At 31.9% G+C, this 22,168-nt stretch overlaps 2 protein-coding genes and 1 long non-coding RNA gene across 3 annotated transcripts; 1 reads left to right on the top strand and 2 right to left on the bottom strand.

Moving 5' to 3' along the window:
* On the bottom strand, nucleotides 1–2,137 carry LOC132039995 (amino acid transporter AVT3B-like). Its single transcript, XM_059430589.1, has one exon. The coding sequence runs from the start codon at nucleotides 1,835–1,837 to the stop codon at nucleotides 545–547; it is 1,293 nt and encodes a 430-aa protein (XP_059286572.1). The 5' UTR covers nucleotides 1,838–2,137; the 3' UTR covers nucleotides 1–544.
* A 6,610-nt stretch (nucleotides 2,138–8,747) lies between these two features.
* On the bottom strand, nucleotides 8,748–13,517 carry LOC132040004 (amino acid transporter AVT3B-like). Its single transcript, XM_059430596.1, has 2 exons — nucleotides 13,469–13,517; nucleotides 8,748–10,516 (listed from the first exon to the last, which is right to left on the bottom strand). Exon 2 carries the CDS (start codon nucleotides 10,325–10,327, stop codon nucleotides 9,050–9,052), a length of 1,278 nt encoding a protein of 425 aa, XP_059286579.1. The 5' UTR covers nucleotides 10,328–10,516; nucleotides 13,469–13,517; the 3' UTR covers nucleotides 8,748–9,049.
* Nucleotides 13,518–14,624: 1,107 nt separating this feature from the next.
* On the top strand, nucleotides 14,625–17,189 carry LOC132048111 (uncharacterized). The gene is made up of 2 exons (XR_009412902.1): nucleotides 14,625–15,042; nucleotides 15,316–17,189. It is a non-coding gene; the product is annotated as an uncharacterized LOC132048111 (long non-coding RNA).
* The last annotated feature ends 4,979 nt before the right edge of the window (nucleotides 17,190–22,168 follow it).

Genomic DNA, 22,168 nt, shown 5'->3' on the forward strand with positions numbered 1-22,168 from the left:
TTATGAAAAGTAGAGATGATCATAATTGATCCATTCCCAAATAATATTATGTGCATAACATTAACAAGTACTAGTTGTATTAAGAAGCGAACCAAATTGGCCACTAAATAACCGTACAAGAATATGACTCTCACACCCTCACACACCAATGCTGCTTATCATTTGCCATGTATATGGGTAAATATATTGCTCAACAAATTAATTACTAGTACAACAAAGTGGGAACTAACTCTCTGGCCTGACAATCTCTTCAGCAGTAAACTGAACACAATCTAGATCATTATTACAACAACAACACATAAACAGTGAAATCCCGCAGTATCGGGTCTGGGGAGGGTAAAGTGTACGCAGACCTTACCCCCATCTCGGAAGATAGAGAGGCTGTTTCCGAAAGACCCTCCGCTCAATGAAACTAACGAAAGTGAAAAGCCATAATAAAGCGATGAGAAAACAAGAAGCAGAGGTACAAGAAACAACGTAAAGTTGCAAGAATCTAGACCATTATCCCACAGTAAACGTCTTATGAAATGCTATTTTAAAAAGCCTAAGCCTTTTTTGCAAACATCTCCGTAAGGGAAGAATAGGTTCCATAGAGTGCAAAAACTGAGCCCAAGACAATAAATGCACCATCCAAAGCCAAAACATGCCATCTCAGTTCATCCTTGAACGCAATCCAGTGAAATAAAGCAGGCAACACAAACCCCAAACAAACACAAACACTGCTTCCAACCAGTGACAAGAAATCAGCAAAATTGGGAACCACCAATGCAACAAAAGTCACTATCAAAACCACAAGCCATCTCAGCCACAAGCAGTATCTACCTTCACAAAATCTCCTTTCCATCACTTCATAAACTGGATTCATCATCAGTGGGTAAGCCAAGAAAAGGTCTATACAAAGACCAAGTTGCACCACAGTGCTAAGCCATCCCTGCCCAAAATTAGTAGTGATTATATCCTTGGTCCCTTCCCCAAAGGCAAAGTAACCTAATGCTCCAAATGCACCATATAACAATGTTACAAAGGCCACCGACAAACCCAAGATTTTCCCAAATTTGTCCTTATCTCTTGTCTCTGATTCCAAAGGCAAAATCATTCCCATACCTTCAAAGGCATAAACAGCCATACCAACACCATACAAAAACACACTGAACCCACCAAACATTTCTACATTAGGCCTATTCTTGAAGTAAGTCATCACATCTTCAACCATCACTATACCCAAAGCTCCTAAATCAACAGTTTCAGCAAAAATACTCAAAGGGGCTAAAAGGGTAAGTGTTGGAATTGAATTCAACCCCAACTGAAATGGAAAACAGCTCCATATAAACACTGATTTTGGTGAAAATCCCAAGATTTTATGATCTGTCCCTGTGACAGAAGAATTAAACAAGTGCACCAAAGTATTAGCTATGAAAATCATGTATCCAACTGCAAAGCATACTTGGGAGAGAACAATCATAGCATCAACAACATAACGACCAATTGGTCCACAAACAGCAAATCCCAAATCACCAAAAGATGAGATTTTTAGATCTTCAAATTGGGATTCAAGCTTACGCCTAGAATAAACAAGAAGCATCATACAATAATAGGTAAGAATGGCTACTGAGATGATTAAAAGAGAAGCCATTAGCCATCCTGTTTTCTTAAATGTGTATGGAAATCCAAGAATTCCAGCACCAACAAAAGACATGAAAATATTAGCAAAAGTCTTTATAGGAGAAGAGAGCTTTTGTTGATTTTGGTTTTGGTTTTGGCCCAAAAATGGTGCATCTTCTCCAGGGATTTTTAGAACATGGGATGATAAGCTTGTTTTATCTGTCTTAAACTCCATTTTGTTTAACTAATCACAAATCAAGAATTCAATTCAATCAGATGCAACGCTATTGTCTTTCACAAAACCAAGAAAACAGATTGGAAAATCTTGATTTGAATGAATTTGGAAAACAAGATTGATAAGATTGAAATCTTATTTTTTGTTGCCCTTTTTGCTTTTGGTGGAAGTCTTATCTCCTCTATGTAGATGGATTTTCTTCTCCTAAATTCTAGTGCAAATGAAACGTGGGAGAATTGAAGTATGGCGGCATATGGTTGCGGTCCTGCAAGGGTAACCTCTGATTAACCAAATAAATAGTCTACAAAAGAAAATAATAAATTGAAACCGACATGCAACCTATGGACCGAACGGAGTATATCTTACGTTATACATATACGGTGGTTATACCGACCAGGGTGTTAACGGTTTAGTTAAAAACTGATCCAAATCGTAAATCGAACCAAACCGATTAAATAAATCGATAGTTGTTTGGTTTTGGTTTGGTTTGATTTTAGATTTTAAAAAATCGATAATATTTGGTTTGGTTTGGTTTTACTAAAAACAAACCGAAGAAAAAAATCAAACCGACAAATTATATACACAATTTTTATAATTATATATACACAGTACATTAATTTTGAATATTTTGTTTACTTTTTCATCAAAATTTCTTTATCTTTAACATGTTAATGAACTTTACTCATTAAGCCCATTTCATAAAAAAATCATGAATCCAAACTCATTTACTCAAAAAAAGCAATAAAAGAAGTTTTTTTTCTTATAAACTTTATTCACTTGATTAAAGTAGATATTTTAAGACTTTTTCTTCATAATCCAAGAAAATTATAGCTCCCACAATAAAAATAAATAATAACGGACTATAAGTTGGAAAAAGATGGAAAAGTTTTTCCTAATCGTAGGGAAAAATGAAAAAGAGAAATATTATTAGGTTTCTGAAAAATCGAAAAAGCAATCAAACCGGACCAAGACTGACACCAACCAAACCGATGGGTATGTTATATGTATGGTTTGGTTTGATTTTAATAATTAAAATCGATTAAATTGGTTTGGTTTTGATTTTAACTAAAACTTTACTCAAACCGACCCATAGACACTTTTTCTATACATATCTATATTAACATTTCACTATAAGAAGCAAATTTTTCTAAAATGAATTTTCATGTTATGTTATATTATAAGTATAGTACATCTCCTCTTGGGACACCCCCACATAACAATTGGATGACAAAGAAGTAATTAGATTTTTTAAAACACGACTCACGTTTGTCTATGTACCTACTTACCTCCTGTTGCGCTTTATAAAGTACATAAATATAAATAAATAAATTTCTCAATTTAGAAGTTCGTCTGACCAAACCATTGACAAAGTACCTAAAGAAGGCAAATAGCTATTGAACTAAAATAGACCAGCTCTCTTCTTATCCACAGATACTTTTTCCTAGTTTTGATGTTTTACTTTTAGTTGTTACTTCCAACTTCAGATTTCCCCATTTGTATGCGTGTATTTTGATGTTTTGCCGTTGGTTGTTACTTCAACTTCAGATTCTCCCATTCATGCGTGTATGTTATGTAAATATGTAATTGATGTGATGTTTTGATTCATGAACTTATATCTTGGTGCGTCGTATGTGAAACAATATTTCGAGATCCTTTTCATACTCCATCAGTTGTCAAATTAAAATTTACTCGCTTCCAATATTATGTCAAATCTTATCAATTTATTATGGCTAAACAATTTAATATATTACTTAGGGCCTGTTTGGAAAGCCACCCAGGTAATTGGAATTGAGTGTAATTGGGTGTAATTACGCGATTTGGCGCATTTGTTTGATCAGGTAATTACGCGATTAGGTGGGAATTGAGTGTAATTGAGAGGGTGTAATTACTGCTCTCCAATTCTCAAGGGGTTGAGAATTGGGTGTAATTACGTAATTACGGGGTTCTTTTTTAGTTTATTTCTTTTTAATTTCTTTTCTTTTTTAATTTATTTTTAATTTCTATTATTTAATTTTTTCTTATTTTTACTTTTTAATTATTTTTATTTTTTAATATATATTTTTCTTTTATAGTATTTATATTTAGTTTCCTTTATTCTCATTCACGGCCTTTACTTCTTGTGATCCTATATAATTGCTCATATTTTTTATTTTTTTATTTTATTCATTTAGTATACAGTGTTAATATTACAATTTTTGAAACTAAATCTCTTAATAATAGAAAGAATGAGTCATTAACAAACTTGCATATAATGAGTGGCGTTACTAAGGTAGAATTTCGTTGGGAATGAGGTTATAAACTTATATTTTCCCTTTCTTTTGAATTATCGGAGTATTCTAACATGTTACGTTGAAAGCTTTTATGTAACGTTGGAATTTGACATAAGAGTATTATGTTAAAAAAAAAAAATCTTTTGGATTTTGAATTTAGGTTATATTTTCGATTTTAAAAATATTTGCTTTAATATTATTCTTTGGTTATTTAAAATTCTGTCTTTGTTTATTTTTTTTTGATTGATACAATTATTGTTAAACATTTGGATAATGCTGTGGCATTATATTTATAAATATTCTTTTTTTTTGTCAAACATCCAATCCCATGATGTTCTCACAAAAAAGGTATGCTTTTAAGTTTTATAATCAATTAAAAGTAAAATATTATTAATTTGAAATTGTATATCAATTTTTTTTACAATATTAGTTACAAATATATGATTATTAATTAACATATTTTCAAGAAACAATGTATTATTAAATATCTAATTAATATCATTTATATACGCACATATTTTTTAAATATTAATTTTAAATTTTTATGATTAAATTTATTTTTAAATTAAACTAACTGTGTAATTACACATGTGTAACCAAACGCAATGGCTTGTAATTCTGTTTGTAATTCGTTATGACAAACAAACGAGTCGTTATAATTGCAATCTTGTGTAATTACTAAGCTGTGTAATTACTAGGTAGTAATTACACCAATTCCAATTACCAGGTGGCTTTCCAAACAGGCTCTTAAGCACATTTAAGTAAAGGAAATCATATGCAAACACACGTCAGTCTATTAATTTGATATAAGCACATAATTTTTTACTAATTGCCAAATGACAATATCTCTTTGGTTTGCTTTGATTGAACAACTGCCCAACCGTCATCAGCCCCCACATTAGTCATTAATTAATTATTCAAAAGCTAAAAAATAAGGAATGGACACGTCAAAATTGGTGAGTGCTGATATTGAAATTCCGGAGTTCTTTTTTTCTTTTTATGTGTTTTTTTTGTTGAAAAGGAAAGATCACATTAGTTATTTTCACTCTCTTTTCAAATTTTTTTTTAACTTTTTAAGTCTTATCATTGTACTCAATTGAGAAACTAAAGGGCAAAAACGCTTATGGTAGGAACAAGGAAGTCCCATCAGCGTCACTATCCATACGTTGCACCAAAGAACGTTAAAGAGTTTTTCTTATAATTGTGGTATCCAATTAGTTCACGCAATCCGACTAAATTCATTCGATACTTTCTTAGAATTAATACCGGATAATTTCATCCACTCAAGCTTGATAGGTGGAAGAAATCACCTAATCAGAACAAGTTTGATGTTAGTGTCTAATACAGCTCAAACAGTGTTTGTCTATTGCCATAAACTTGTGAGTGGAATTGGTTCTAGGGGTGTGTTCGGTACGGAAGAAAATGTGTTCCTGAAAAATAAGTGATTTTCTATTTATTTTCTCATTTTTATTTGGGTAGTGAGAAATGAGTTAATTTCTTACTTATTTTCTCATATTCGTTTGGTTGGTAGAAAATATTTTTCGAAATACCCACCTCAACCCCACCAAACCCCCCCAACCCCACCACCCCATACCTTTTTTTTGGATTTTCTACATTGCCATATCTCCACAAACCCCCCGCCCCCTCCCTCCTCAATTTTTTTTTTTTTTTTGAAGTTTTAGTTTTCTTTTCTGGGTTTTCTACATCACGATATCTCCACACCCCCCCCCCCTCCTCACCAAATAAAATTCTTAAATTTTTTTTTTGAATTTTTACACCACTCACCCCACCACCCCCTCCAAAAATTTTAATTTCTAACCATGCAAACTTTAATTTATAATTTTTTTATAAAGGTAAAATTAACTATGAAGTAGAAAATTCGGGAGGGGGGTAAGAATAAAAAAAAAGAAAACTTTTCAAAACTTAAAAAAAAAAAAAAAAAAATTTGGGGGGGGGGGGGGTGGGTGGGGTGAAAAAAAAACTTTTAATTTTTTTGTTGGGGGTGGGGTAGGGTAGTGTAGAATTTTTTTTTTTTTTTCGGGGGGGGGGGGGATGTGGTGGTGTAGAAGACCTAGAAGACAAATTGAAAAAAAAAATTGAGGGGTTGGGTGATGCGCGGTGCATGGGTTGTAGGAGTGGTTGGGGTTTGGTGGTTGGGGGGGGGGGGGGGTGGATGGTGCATGGGTTACGAGTGGTTGAGGTTTGGGGATGGGTTGGGGGGTGGGTGGTGCATGGGTTGGGGGAGTGATTGGAGTTTGATAGTTAGGTGGTTAGTGAAATGGCAACTTGTGGACTTTTTCCTTTGTTTAGGGAAGTTATTTTAAAATTTTTTAAGGAAGCTTGTTTTCACTGAAAAAATATTTTCCAAAATTTTTTACCAAATGAACATGAGAAAATTGAAAAATATTTTGCGGAAAATGTTTTCCTCCATACCGAACACACCTTAGGACTATGTTAATTTTAAAGCTCTATATTTCCTGCCTTCAATTTATACTTAGTAGTTATTTAGTTAATAGGCGTTTGGCCATGCAATTTGGAGTTCAAGTTTGAAGATTTGATTTCAAATTAGAGTTTGTATATGATATTTGAACAAAACTTCAACTTCAATTTTAAATTCCAAATTCTCCTAAATGTAGGATTTCAATTTCAAGTTTGTGATTTCAAATTTTTAAGAATTTAAAACTCGACTATAAGTTTATATTATGTAAAAAAAAAAGACCCATAATTTTAACTTTTTACAAAAAAAAAGAAAAAAGAAAAAGAAAAAAAAAAGACCCATGCTAGATGTGAAGAGATTGTTCATACCATGTGAAAAAATTATAGTATTAAAGAATAGCTAGTTACTACTATTATTGATTTATTGGACTAGTGGACCTTTGTAATATTATGTGTGTCTTTTGGGACTAGAATATCACCCAACTTTCACTATTTTTCTCAGAATATACTAAACACACAAAATCCTTCTTCTTTCCTAGTTGACATGCATGTCATATAAAATTTTAATTTTTTAATACTATTAAATTTATTTGTTCATCCAATCCATTTAACTCAACCTAAACCCATTTTACCGGACCAACTCATATCCTAACCTATTTAACCCATCAAACAAGTTTGTAACTTTTACTCAAATCATTCATATTCCACGAGGAGATAACAACAGTCGTTCATATTTCAATGTTTTTATACCTAATTTTTATTCACTAAAGTTAATGGTTCATATTACCAAATTTAATTAGGAGCAGTGGCGGAGCCACATAGAGCTGAGGGTGTTCATCCGAACCCCCTCGGGGGAAAAAAACACTATTTTTACAAGGTTAAAATTATTTTTTAAGTATATATAGTAGATGTTGAAGTCGCGGGAACCATTATGTTCTTTTTTATATTTTGAACCCCCTCGGAAATCCGCTCGCTATATTTTTGAACCACTCGATGGAAATCACCAAATCCACTGATTAGGAGGATAATATTTAAGATTGATCTAGAAAGAAAAATAGGTTAAGCTAGTGACATTTTCACCATATGCCTTATCAAGATGTGTGCACAAACAAAGTTGGTCTTCAAAATAATAAATTGTAGCAGTAATACCTGGAAGAAGCTTGTGATGAAGTATGTCAAGTAACCTGGTGCAGCCCATAAAATGACCGTGAGAATTTAGCAAAAGAAGACACATAATGTGTCTAAACAATTCCTAACAAAAGACACTAATACATAACCCCTACATTTTACTAGAGTTTCTATTCTTCTTCTGCACAACAACTGCATAATCCTTCATGACTTTTCTTTTAAAATGCCTTCCTCTCTTTGCCATAGAAAAGGTCAATCAACAGATTTAACGGTAAAAGTTACGAACTTGTTTGATCAGTTAAATGGATTAAGATATGGGTTGGTTGGGTAAAATGGGTTTGGGTTGAGTTAAATGGATTAGATGAGTTAAATAAATTTAATAGTATTAAAAATTAAAATTTTATATGACATGGCATGCCAATTAGGAAAGAAGGAGAGTTTTGTGTGTTTAATATATTCTAAGAAAAATGGTGAAAGTTAGGTGATATTATAGTCCTAAAAAAAACAAAAATGATATTGGCAGAGAATTCTCAATACATGAGTGATGTTTTAGGGAATTTACTCCATTATTTATAAAAGGAACATGGAGATATGCGATTTATTAATGTGACGCCTTAGGATATTCCGCTACCTTGTTTATGAACTATGATTTACTCATTTGGAAAGATTGTATAAGAGTTGGAAAGTTTCGATATTTTTCACAAATTGTGAGGTTTTCATGTTTATGAGAAAAAATACAACTTTTGAGATCCAAATTGCATGTCAAAACAAAATTTCAACTTCAAATCAACCTGATTGCAATTCATGGCCAAACTGATCCTTACTTTGTCACAAGGTGGATCTCGCCTTGTTCAGTATAAGAATAAACTCATGTACTCTTGAGCATTTATCAACTTCATACGATAAATTTCAATAAACTAACCAGTTCTGGTTTGCTTTTCTCTGCTGTAGAAATGATCTTGTATTTTCCTCCAAAATCAGTCCTACTCCTAAGCAAAGATGGACAAAGAAGCTTCAACCCAACACTTCATTATGGAACCAAGAATTAATAAAAACTATATTATGAAAATTAGAGATGATCATAATTGGTCTATCCAAATAATATTATGTACATAACATAACAAGTAGCAGTATTAAAAAGAGAACCAAATAGGCCATAAATCACCATACATGAATATTACTTACTCTCACACCCTCACACACCAATGCTGCTTATCACTTGCCATGTATATGTGTATATATTGCTTAACAATTTTATTACTAGTAGAACAAACAGGGAACTAACTCTCTGGCTTGACAATCTCTTCAGCAGTAAACTGAACTCAATCTAGACCAGTATCCCACAATATACATCTTATGAAATGCTATTTTAAAAAGACTAAGCCTTTTTTGCAAAGATCTCCATAAGGGAAGAATAGGTTCCATAGACTGCCAAACATGAGCCCATGACCATAAATGCACCATCCAAAGCGAAACCATGCCATCTCAGCTCATCCTTGAACACAATCCAGTGAAATAAAGCAGGCAACACAAACCCCAAACAAACACATACACTGCTCCCAACAAGTGACAAGAAATCAGCAAAATTTGGTACAACTAATGCAATAAATGTCACTATCAAAACCGCAAGCCATCTCAGCCACAAGCAGTAACTGCCTTCACAAAATCTCCTTTCCATTATTTCATACACTGGATTCATCATCAGTGGGAAAGAGATAAATAGGTTTATGCAAAGGCCTATCTGAACAAAGGTGCTAAGCAATCCTCCCCCAAGATTAGTAGTGATTATGTCCTTAGTATCTTCACCAAAAGCAAAATAACCAACTACTCCAAAAGCACCAAACATCAAAGATATCAAGGCCATAGCCAAAGCCAAGATTTTCCCAAACTGGTCCTTGTTTCTTGTCTCTGATTCAAGAGGCAAAACCATACCAATCCCTTCAAAAGAATACACAGCCACGCCAAGACCATAGATGAACACATTGAACCCACCAAACATTTCAATAACAGGTCTGTTTTGTAGGTAAATCATCAGTTCCTCAACCATCACAACACCCATAGCACCTAAATCAACAATATCAGCAAAAATGCTCAAAGGGGCTAAAAGGGTCAGTGTGGGAATTGAATTCAACCCCAACTGAAATGGGAAACAGCCCCAGATATACACTGATTTAAGTGAAATTCCAAAGATTTTGGGATCTGGATTTGCAACTGAATAATTAAACAAATGTGCTAAAGTATTAGCCACAAAAATCAAGTAACTAATACAAAAACCAGCTTGGGAGAGAACAATCATAACATCAACAGCCATTCTACCAACAGGTCCACACACAGCAAATCCCAAATCACCAAAAGATGAGATTGCTGCAGCTTTGACATGAGATTCAAGCTTACGCCTAGCATAGACCAATAACATCATACAATAGTAGGTAAGAAAGGCAACTATAAAGAGCATGAGAGAACCCAGTACCCATCCAGTTCTTTTGAAAGTATAAGGAAGACCAAGAACTCCAGCTCCAACTATAGCTATGAAAACATTAGCAAAAGTCTTTGAAGGAGAAGAAAGGTGTTGGTTCTTGCCTAGAAGTGGTGTATCTTCTCTTGGGATGCTCAAAACATGAGATGATGAACTTGCTTCATCTTCCTTAAACCCCATATTCTTATCCCCCCAAAATCAAGAATTCAATTTTAACACAATGCCACAAAGAAAAATCAAAACTTTAGATTTTATTTGACAAGAAAACAGATCAAGATTGAATCTTTTACCCCTTTTCTTGGTCTTTGTGAATAAAACACAGATCAAGATTGAATCTTTTTTTTTTCTTTTTTATTGGTCTTTGTGAATCTTTTAGGAAACAAAGAAAGAGGAGACCAAAGAGGTGTGATATAAGTTTTTTCATGTGCTATATTTTTACTTGTTGTTTTTTTAACCTGCCGACGGCTGTTGGAGCGTGATGAATATATGGTGGGCCATGCTGAGCTGTAAGACTGCAAATTGACCTGAGCCACTTGAAAACTATCCAACCAGACAAAGATGACAAGTTGGCAATTGAATTTAATAATTTATATACACACGCATTCCATCATCTTCCAATAATTACGTAAATTTCTCTTTTTTTAAGTTTTGGTCCGAGAACCATTAAAACACCGAGAGCTGCTAAATGACCACATTTATTTGGCTCAAAGGTGGTAACATCCGTGAAAAAACTACCATAACCCTCTTTTGACTTGCAATATTTTCCTTCAAAACACACTAATAAATACAATGATTTATTCATATTCCCAAAACATTTGACCAACTAAAATTGAGCCGTATTACCATACAAAAGAATATGAATAGTCTCCACATACTTTTTGTATTTGATGTATATAGCAAACTATATTGTTTATTAATTTTAAAAATTATACAATTTACTTATTAAAAAAAATTACAGTCTACTAAAAAAATATTGCTTTACGACTTGTTTACTGATTTATATTAAGTATAATTAGTGTCAATGTAGATAAATACAACATGTGGGTTTTTTTCAATTTGATATAATCAAATATTCTATTTATTTAAATTACATGTGAAATTATAATTAATACTTTTTTAATATGAATTACTTATACTAGCTAGTTTTGTTACACACTTATATATCAAGTATATTAAATCTTTAATATTATAATTTTAATAACATAAAAAAGTGTTATAAATATCAAATAAAAGTCACAGGAGATACAAGACCCTTTTTGTATATAAATCATATTAGTTTTATTCGTAAATACAGTGTACAATTTGATTTGCAATTGCCTTTTTCCAGAAGATATTGCTCCCCTCCCCTTCGATCACTCCAATATTTTTTTTTCCTCACGACAGCGATATTCCTTTGCTACTTCTCGAAAAAAAAATGTAGTTATTTTGAAATTTATATGATACTTTTCACACATTAATTAGATATAATTTCATTATTTTTTAAAGTTCGAATTTACAACTAGTACTTATTTAATAAGAATTGGACTTAGATACCAACCATCTTAACATCTTCCTCACCGGAAAAAAAATACCAACCATATTATATTTTGAATTTTTAGTTTAGTTTAATAAAATAAAATATGTAAAACTAATATGAATAATAATGTATGCGATAGGAATTTTTTGTCTAAAACTTTCTGCAACAAAAATTAGCGACAAATTTCATTTTTAATCGCAAATTCTTCATTATTTTAATATATTCTTTTCTATTTATTTTTACGATATAAACAAAAATCCATCATTATTCCATTATTATGTTGCTACGAAATGTCATTAAACTTATTATTATTAATTTATCAAAACTAAATGCACCAACAACACTGCAATGTTTATCAATATATGAGAACTTATTTAAAATTGAATTCTTAGATATATGAAATTACCTTTGATTACTTATTAAAAATAGTTAAGGATACATAATATGCCCACAAACTTTAAAGTCTTCAATATGAATTTTTGCTTTGAAAATGAGTGCTTAATAGAAATTATCTGAAAATAATAAAAAACCAAAAATACATAAATATCTTTACAATCATCAATAAATAATTGATTTTACATATAAAAATGCTATATTATTTTTGTTACATACAAAAGTAATAAGTAGCAATAAAATAAATTTGAGCTTCATAAGTCTTGAGGTTAAAACTTACAAGTACATATACAAATGATGTATTGTTAGAGACTACCCTTTTCATTTATTTCTTTTGTTTGAATGTTAATTGATTCTTAGGAAAACGCCCAAAAATACCCTATGCTATTCGAAATAGGTCAGATTTACCCTTCGTTATATTTTTTTGGCTAAAAAATGCTCTTGCCATTACGTTTTTAGCTCAAAATGCCCGCCAATTATTCAAATAGCTCAAAAATACCCTTCCTACTAATGGTTGTTCCAAAATAAGAGAAAGAGAACCAATTTTGCCCTTGTTTTTTTTTTTTTTCTCCGAAAGGAGGAGAATGGGGTTGAATTTGTGAGAAATATAATTAATAATAACATATGAAATAAGTAGTATAAACAATTCTAGATTTAACAAATACGTAGTATAAACAATACTCCTCCGGTCCAAAAAAGTATTCGAAAGCGCTTTATTTTTTTGGTTCAAAAAAGTGTAAAACTTATCAAATCAAGAAAAAATTAACCTTATTTTTCGAGATTTGCCTTATTAAGTGTTAAGTGACAAATCAATACATATTTAAATAGGGGTAATTTAGTCAAATTACCTATTTTTACTAGAAATTAGTATTTTTTAAAAAGGTGTCACGAATGTAAATAGGCAATTTCTTTTTGAACCGGAGAGAGTATTATTCATAACTCACCCATGTCCACATGTTGCGAGGCAAAAATTGTCACCATTCCTCTTCAACTAAAATTACACCTTAGAACTGATCACTGTCTCAAAATACTATTGTGGTCATAAAATATATAATATTGTAAAAATTAAAAAATATTGACGTACTAATGTCTGTTTCATTAGCAAGCAAGGGTTGTACCCTATTCACATTTTATTGTCCATATTTCCTCCTAAAATTATATTATTGTTTCTTTAGAAAATGCAATGTTTCATTAGCAAGCAAGGGTTGTACCCACAAAGAAAAATCAAAACTTTAGATTTGATTCACAAGAAAACAGATCAAGATTGAATCTTTTTTTTTCTTTTATTGGTCTTTGTGAATACAACACATATCAAGATTGAATCTTTTTTTCTTTTCTTTTAATGGTCTTTGTGAATACAACACTGATCAAGATTGAATCTTTTATTGGTCTTTGTGAATCTTTTAGGAAACAAAGAAAGAGGAGTCCAAAGAGTTGTGATATAGGTTTTTTCATGTGCTGTATTTTACCTTTTTCTTTTTTAACCAGCCGACGGCTGTTGGAACGTGTTGAATATGTGGTGGGGTATGCTGAGCTGTAAGACTACAAATTGATCTGAGCCACTTGAAAATTATCCAACCAGGCAAAGATGAAAAGTTGGCAATCGAATTTAATAATTTATATACACACGCATTCCATCATAATTCATATTCCAATAATTACATAAATTTCTCTTTTTTTAAGTTTTGGTTTGAGAACCATTAAAATGCCTACATGGTTGGAACTTTTAATTGTTGATTGTAGGCTGTAGCCCCCAAGCATATTTGCTTATTCCCTGTGATGATGTCACAGTGAACACACACAAAAAAAAAAAAAAAAAAAAAAAAAGAAGAAGAAGAAGAATATTTGCCTCTCTGTTGTCCATATTTACGGGAGAATTTAGATTCGATTCTTGATGGTTAGCGATTTAGCGTTTAGTCGAAAGTTTAAACAATACGTTAACGGCACGTAATTTCTTTCGTTTTTTGTGTGTTGCAAGAGATGTTGTTAGAGTCTCATTCCCTCGTTTAATTTCTGGCCAAATTCTTGTTGTTTTAGTTCTCTTTAAAAAAAATGTGTGTGTATATATATATATACATATATATATATATAAGGCTTTATGCATATAGCCACTAAAACTTATCTCTTTTTTATTTTAAGCCTCAACTAAGTGTTGTTAACTTATTGAACACTGACTTGGCGCCTTAGTGTCTATCAAACACAATCCAACTTACATAGTAACATATATGGTGAGTTTCATTTTCGTTAGCCTTGCGCGTGAATGTCAATCGCATCCTACGTGAAAAATTCAATCAATTAAAACACCGCGCACCCATTTTAATTATATACATCAGATAGGAAGAAGTGTGATACTATGTTAATACAAGTGAAGAAGCACCACTTAAACCAATCAAATAGCAAAATTGGAAAATAAGAAATCAAAATCTATATATAATGTAAAAAATTTAGGCAGTGAAACCGAAAGTGATGTGTACACCTTTCTATCATTTTAAGCGTTCTTTATCTTTTTTACAATTTTTTGAGGCTTTTCTCAAATTTTATCTTATCTATGTGCTATATTAAAAAAAACTCAAAAGTCACTCATTAAACTCTCTTAATTATGTTAAATGTGGTATGTTAATTAGCTTAGTCATCAGTTAGCTACGTTTTCTTATCCTGAGCTAATCAGTGCATGGAATGTTTCATTTAGTATCATTACTCTACTTTAATTTTTCGGTTATATACCTCTTTGTTTTCCAACCATTATATAGAAAACAATAAAAACATAATGGAATGGACATGGTGCATGGGCACATTTAATCCGATTATAATTTTTGGTGATTTTCCAAGTGGTAGGTATTAGCATTCAGTTGTGTGATTTTGTATATTATATTCATTCTGCTACCATATCTTTTTCTAGGCAAACTCTTTCTATAACATACTTCATGAAGGACTAAACAGAGAAGGCATACTTCAGCAACAAAAATCACTTGTCTTGTGGACTATGGTAAAACTTTTCATCTTTATGAATCATCTCTGTTTACTTTTCATCGTACAAACATTTTAGTATACCTTAAGTTTCATTGTATATACCTTTTTAGTATACCGTAAAAGTTCCTTTGTCTCTAATTTCTGTCACAACTTAGAATCTAGAATTTGTGCTCGCTCTTAAAATGATTGTTTTGCTTCTCTTTTTGTTTTCCGGAGCAATATACGAGGGTTGGTTTTAGGAGATTACTCCTTAACCGTTGGTTTTGTTATATATGGTGTATTTTTGCAGCTAATTGTTAAGACATCATCCAGTTGAGCTTCATCCATCTCAATCTCCACTATTCAAAATGGGAAAACTGATTTCTTGATCTCAAAGGCAATTGCCAACTGAATATATAAACAAAGGGCTTGCAAAAGCTAGCTAGTACTACTAAATGTGCCAAAAGCAATGTCGAGATGAAAATGGATTCAAGGGAGACTGCACGAGTCTGTTCTTGTATGTTTCAAGAGGAGCATATATATTATCAAACCACTCATTATGAGTATGTCAAAGATATCACTTTGGTTACGCTTGTAGTTATCATTATTTAGGTGTTTACAAGTCTTAATTTTACTTAATACGTGTCATATGTGCTCTTTTTGATTTTTTTAGTTTTAACTTCTTTTGTTCATTATATAATGTAGGAATTTTTTTTTCTTTGTTTGTTTTTTCTCGGTGATCACGGGAATATAAATTGTCCATGAATAGTAATGTTGAAAAGAAAATTCTCTTACCGTGTAGAATTAGTTGAAAGTATTGCTTTCATTGACATTATTTCTCAAAGCATTTAAATAGCAGAAGGCTTGATTTAAGTTTTTGAAGATAATGTTGATATTATTAGACTACTTTCTTCTAGCCAAAGTTGACTGAAATTTAGTTTAAATAGGTGTTTTTTAATTTGAATAAACTCATTATATTATGTGTTAAATTTGTATTTTACTTGGCAATATAAAAAAAAAAAAGGGACGTGGCATCTCCCATAAGATAGAAATCCCATTTCTCCTTTTTTTTTTTTTTTTTTTTTTTTTTTTTTTTTTATTTCATTTTCTCATTTATCCTATTTGTAAAAAAAATTACATCCGTTACACACCTCTTTATTGGGGGGTTATGACTTTTAAAAACCATAACCCCCAATTGTTTATGTGTTATAAATTGCATCTTTCCTTTTCTTTATTTTTTTGGTCGTTCTCAATAAATTGTATTTCCCAGCGTGATAGAAACATGGCCTGGGGGGAGATGGCTTTATTTTTTAACTTACCCTCTGCTAAAGCATGAAATTAGGAAGATGGCATTGTTTGTGGAACGTAGATGTTTAAGTTTAACAAAGTGGTGGACAGGACATTCTGCCAAAGTAAACATTTTTCCTTTTTGCCTTGGAGAATTATTTTCTTATAGGCACCAGACTCCAATTTCCATCCTACATTTTCTTTAATATTTCTTTTTTCATATTACATGTGGTGTGGGCTCTTATTGGATTAATCAGAGGTTATATTAATTAGATTTTGTATTTGCAAACTCCTATCTGAATATTATAATTTTCGTAATGTTTTTATTGAACTTAATTTGTGATAAATGGTGAGAGGTGGCATTGGAATTGGCTGAAAATGATAAAAAAAAATATCTTTTTTTTTTTTAAAGCACAGCTAATAAAAAAATTAATTTTCTTATTTGTATGCAATTAGTAGTGTAACAGTTTCACATCTAATTTTAGTTTAACCTTTTTATTCTTTATAAGTTTTATCGGTAGTGTATCATAACCCATTCTACGTAAAAGTACCTACATAATTATACTTTACATTAAAATATAGGTTTTATATCCTAAACATATGTATTAACGTATGAATTAACTCCAAATTCATGTTAGTTTATGTATTAAGATGTCTAATATAATACACAATGGAATATATGAAATGAAAACAATCGGTAATGGCGAGTGTAGACAAAAGCAACGGTGTTGAGTGTGTTAGGCTGAATTTTCTTTTTCCTTTTGATATTAGTTTTGAGAATATTATTAGAACAATTGATAGTATTATGGTGGGAGTACCTGACAAAAGTAAAGATTAAATTTTTAAGTTACAAAGATTAATAAATATCATTATCTATTCTGTCTTTGATTTGCTTTATCGTCACGTATGACAAGTTGATCAAATGTAGTTGGAAAACTAAAACTGAAAATTGAAAACTTAAAAATAAGAAACCAAAACTGGAAAATAAGAAAGCTAAAAATATTAAGCAACACCAAATCTTATTATGTTATTCCAGGATCCCAAAAAAGCTTCAAAATCAATCTCAAAAGGCTGGTCTTCAATTCCTGCTTGGCCGAATCGCTTGGTTCTTGAAAAAAGGTCATTATACACATAGTTTAATGATGTGTATAATTAAAATGCGTGGGGGGTTTTAATTGGTTGAATTTTTCGCGTAAGATGTGATTGACGTTCACGCACAAGGCTAAAGAAAATGAAACTCACCATATATGTTATGTAAGTTGGATTGTGTTTGATTGACACACTTGAGATCAAGTTCAGGGGTTCAATGGAAATAACACTTAATTGAGGTGCCAAAATGAGAAAAGGGAACAAGTTTAGGACGCTGCATATATATATATATATATATATATCAAACCAAGTATCCTAGTGTAGTAGGAGTACTATGTTTTGCTTTAGCAATAAAAATTCGAGGATGAGACTTTATTTAAATATATGTCTCAAGTATTATAGAAAAAAATTATAAACATGCAAAGATGTTTTATGCTATGCTATTTCCAAATCTTTGATCAATTGCTTCATATAACAGACTATTTACTCAATGACCAACCTAGAGTTGCCATATCTTTTAAGAGTTTGATGTCCTTTTTGCTTCTTCTTCTTTTTATTTTTTCCTTTTCTCTTTGGTTTGTGGTCGGCAAGGAAAAGATGATAAGAAGTAAGAACGTCGTTTTCCCTCTATTGTAAAAATCTTTTGAAGTGATCATTTTTGTGGAGACTTTACTAATGAATAGTCTACCATTATTAAAATAATAATAATAGGAAAAGGCCAAAAAGTTTGTGGTAGGAATACGTTGCACGTGGATAATAAAAGTTGGTTGTCATACAGATTTGATACCCATGAAAAGTCACCTTTTACGCTCCCTTCGCAACTTAAATGACCCAAAAATTAACATTTGAGATCAAAATAACCCATTAAAAAAAAGTGACAAAACTATCTTTTGCGCACTAAATTAGTGCGCAATAGGGCTAAAATGCACTTTTTCAGTTAAGTTCTATTGCGTACTAATTTAGTGCCAAAAATAACTAAATCAGAATTTACGATTAACTCACTATTGCGGACTAAATTATTCGCAATAGTGGATTAATAAAATGCTCCCACCCTTATGCAATTTCAAAGTTTGGAAATTTCACTTTTTTTTCATACTTTTTACCAAAGATACTAGTCTTCAAAACGTCAATATTAATATTTTATATAAACTTCATATCTTTTTCTCATTGACAATAATGCTCATTAATACCAATACATCAAGTATACGTAAACGTTTGGATCGTCATTTAGGGGTTGTAAAGTGCCCCGAAGTTTTTATTTGTTTGGAAACTTGTTATCTTTAAGGTTAAGTGTTTTATTTTATAGCGAAGTAATTTACTGCATTATTAAAAAAAAAATTGTTTGAATAACCCAGTAAATTAATGCGTTATGCAAGTCCCATAAATTTTTTATCCATTAGACTTAAGTAGTTATAAAATAAGATAAAATTATCAAGTAATGAGTATAGGGAGAAAAATTAGTTGTAAATTGGTGAAACTTTAAACGGTCATAACTTTGCGCTCTGGCGTCCAATTTACGCGATTTTTTTTTTGATTTTGCGTAATTTTGCGAGATCTAGCCGCGCAAATGCCGCAAGGCGGTTTTGTTACACCTCGGAAAATTTTTGCGTCATTCATATCATAAGTTGGTTAATGTAAGCTTGAGAATGAGACCATCCATGAAAAACGATGAAAAAATTGAGTCCCTGAAATAATTTCACCGGATGAACAGTAACGCGGATGAATAGTACGGGGGTGAACAATGATGCGGGGTGAACAGTAAAAAATAAAAAATATTAGAACGGAAAATATAATTTTTTTGCATCATTTTCTACCCCTTTCTCACCCCTTAACTCCCTTTAAACTCTCCAAAACTCTCTATAATCAATTCCCATGGATTCAAGAGCCAAACACAAAAATTTGATGCAAGTTACACCTTGAAAGTTAGCCTAAGTGAAAGGAAATCACTTTTATCGTATTGGGTTGTTGTTGAAGGTGAATATAAGCTGAGGGAATTTTGGGATTCAATTTGGGGCTACTGTATAAGATAAGTATATATTGTTTTTTGGTTGTACTTATGAATATTTTGATGTTGATTGAGGTGAATTGACGAGAAAAGCTTGACCTTATGAATAGAATTGCTATTCGGAAGTAGTTGATTTTGCGAACTGTTTTCTTGTTATAATCCTATGGTGTAAGGCTGGAATTTATAATAAATGATTTCATTATCATGTTGAGAATATTATTAAGTTAAGAAAGGAACTGACAAAAGGTAATACGGGTTATATGTGTTCCAATCCGGGCTTGTCGCTCGTCGTGAAATGGTAGTAACTTATTGTCGTGTTGTTGGACTATTTTGAAGATGTAAATATGGTTTCTAATTCCTAGAAATTATGGAATATAACCTGACTATATTGTGGCTATTGTTGTTAAGATTATTCACGTTTTAATTGAAGGAAATGAAAAAGGAAAACATGTAAAACTAGGACTCGGCTAAGAAGGTTGAAGAGTTAAAACATATGGATCAAGTAGAGATTATCTTTATGATGTTTTCGGTGGAAAAGGATATGGTAAACATAAGTATAATGTTATGAAGGGTGTGGACTGAATTATGAAAGAACAAATGGGTTCGAATTGCGCTTTATTGTTCGCTAAACGAGCTTGCCGCTCAATATGATTCTTAAAGTAATCAAAGAGGTTTATATTGGATTATATTATAGTTGTTGTTATTGTTGGTTGTTTTTTTGTTGTTGGACTGTTGATGACATTTGGTGTCTTTTGGGATGTAGTATAAGCAGGGAAAATGCTGTCCGTTTTTCGTAGGTTACAAGATTAGCGAAATACGATAGTCATGACCTTATATGTTGAAGATGATATCATTTCACTTATTGTAGACGCAAGAGGATTATGTTAAGCTTGGTTGTGGATTGAGAAGGATATTATCTAGGTATGTTAAGGCTATCCTTTCTTTCATTTTGGCATGATCCTTATGATATGAACGAACGAACGTATGAACAAACTTCCCTATTACTCTACTCTTAGAAGCATTAGGAGTACTCTAATCTTTGATGTTCCTGTACCTCTTTTATGATTATTCCTTCTGTTCATGGGTCTTGAGATTACGTATATTGATGATATTAGCTCAAAGATGGTTACGTATATTTATGTCACTCCGAGGGTTCTAGTTATTCATCTTATTTATGCATTAATGCACATCACTCCATGACTGTGGCGTTATATACACGTATATTATATGTATATGGGGTATGGGGAAGGGATAGGCGTTATATACGCATCACCACCTGATCAGCTGGTATACGATGATGATAATGATGATGATACCCCGGATGCGAGATGATATGATATATGGATCGGGCTGTACATTCCACAACACTAACATTTATGGATCGGGCTGTATGTTCCTCAAAGACTAACAGTTATATTATATATGTATATAATTTTTTAAAGAAAGCATACATATCATACGCCCTCAGAGGCACTTTCAGTTATATAGAGTTATATAGACACTTCCAGTTATACAATCATGCAGATACATTCAGATATACAGATTGACTCTCATGTCTCAGATTCTTTTCATGATTCTCATGTATATGCTGTTTCCATGCCTTATATACTCGGTACATTATTCGTATTGACTCTCCTATTGTTTAGGGGGCCGCATTCATGCCCGCAAGTCCCGAGATACAAATTGGTGATCCATCTAGTAGGATGTCACCAATTAAGATTGTTGCGCTACATTTGCTTCGAGACGCTGGGCCAGCATGATTATATATTATGTATATACATATGTACATACGCATGGGTATGGCGGGCCCTGTCCCAGCCACGTTATGTTATGTTTTTCAGTAAAGGCTTGTAGACAGTTATGTACAGTCAGATAATGTTCAGTCCTGTTGTTTCATATATTGCCACACAGATGATCATGACAGCCTTGTTGGCTCATATAGTATGTTCAGCATATCCATATAGATGAGTCTTTCAGACTATTTAATACAGACACGTTTTCCTTATGAGTCTATTGAGTATCATATGATGGCCCTACTGGCCCACCTATGTTTATGTTGATGTCACAGATGCATGTCAGATGGTGCTTGACTAGTACGGTCAGGTGCCCATCATGGCCCTCCAGTTTGGGTCGTGACAGGTTTGGCCGGGCCAGTTTTTACAAAAACATCCTTTATCCCATCAATTTGAATTTTTCCCCAAATTGGTGCACAATATTCATTTATCTTTAGTAAAAATCTAGTGATAAAAAATATATTTCAAGATGGTAATCCCGCGGTAGTGATGTTTTGAATGTTAATTTCAAGGTGCGAAATTCAATTTATGAAAACAAGTTAGATGGCATTAGTGAACTTTATAAATAATAAAAAATGTCTACATTGTCACTTTCACCAACTTAGCTTGGTAGTTTAACCATCTCTTTTTTGTCCCAACCACCAGGGATCAAACCTAGGTGGGAGCATTGAGAAAACAACTTGGGTTCATGATGCATGATTTAAGTAAAAAAATTAAGTATATTTTTTGCGTATCTATTTCTTAATGATAAATCTTATTTTACTCTTTATTATCATTTATAACTAACTCGATGACATCCTAAACTAATTATTAAAAAAAAAAAAAAGTTACGCATTAACTAAAAAATAACACGCTAATATAAAATATATCGCTAAAATTTTATGTTATTATATTTTTTTGGTACTATTTTCTTAGTGATAAATAGTTATCTCAGTCTTTATTATCATTTATTAATAACTCGTGTCCTAAATTAATTATGAAAAAAATCT

The sequence above is a fragment of the Lycium ferocissimum genome, chromosome 2, assembly GCF_029784015.1.
Source record: "Lycium ferocissimum isolate CSIRO_LF1 chromosome 2, AGI_CSIRO_Lferr_CH_V1, whole genome shotgun sequence".
Classification (NCBI taxonomy): Eukaryota; Viridiplantae; Streptophyta; class Magnoliopsida; order Solanales; family Solanaceae; genus Lycium; species Lycium ferocissimum.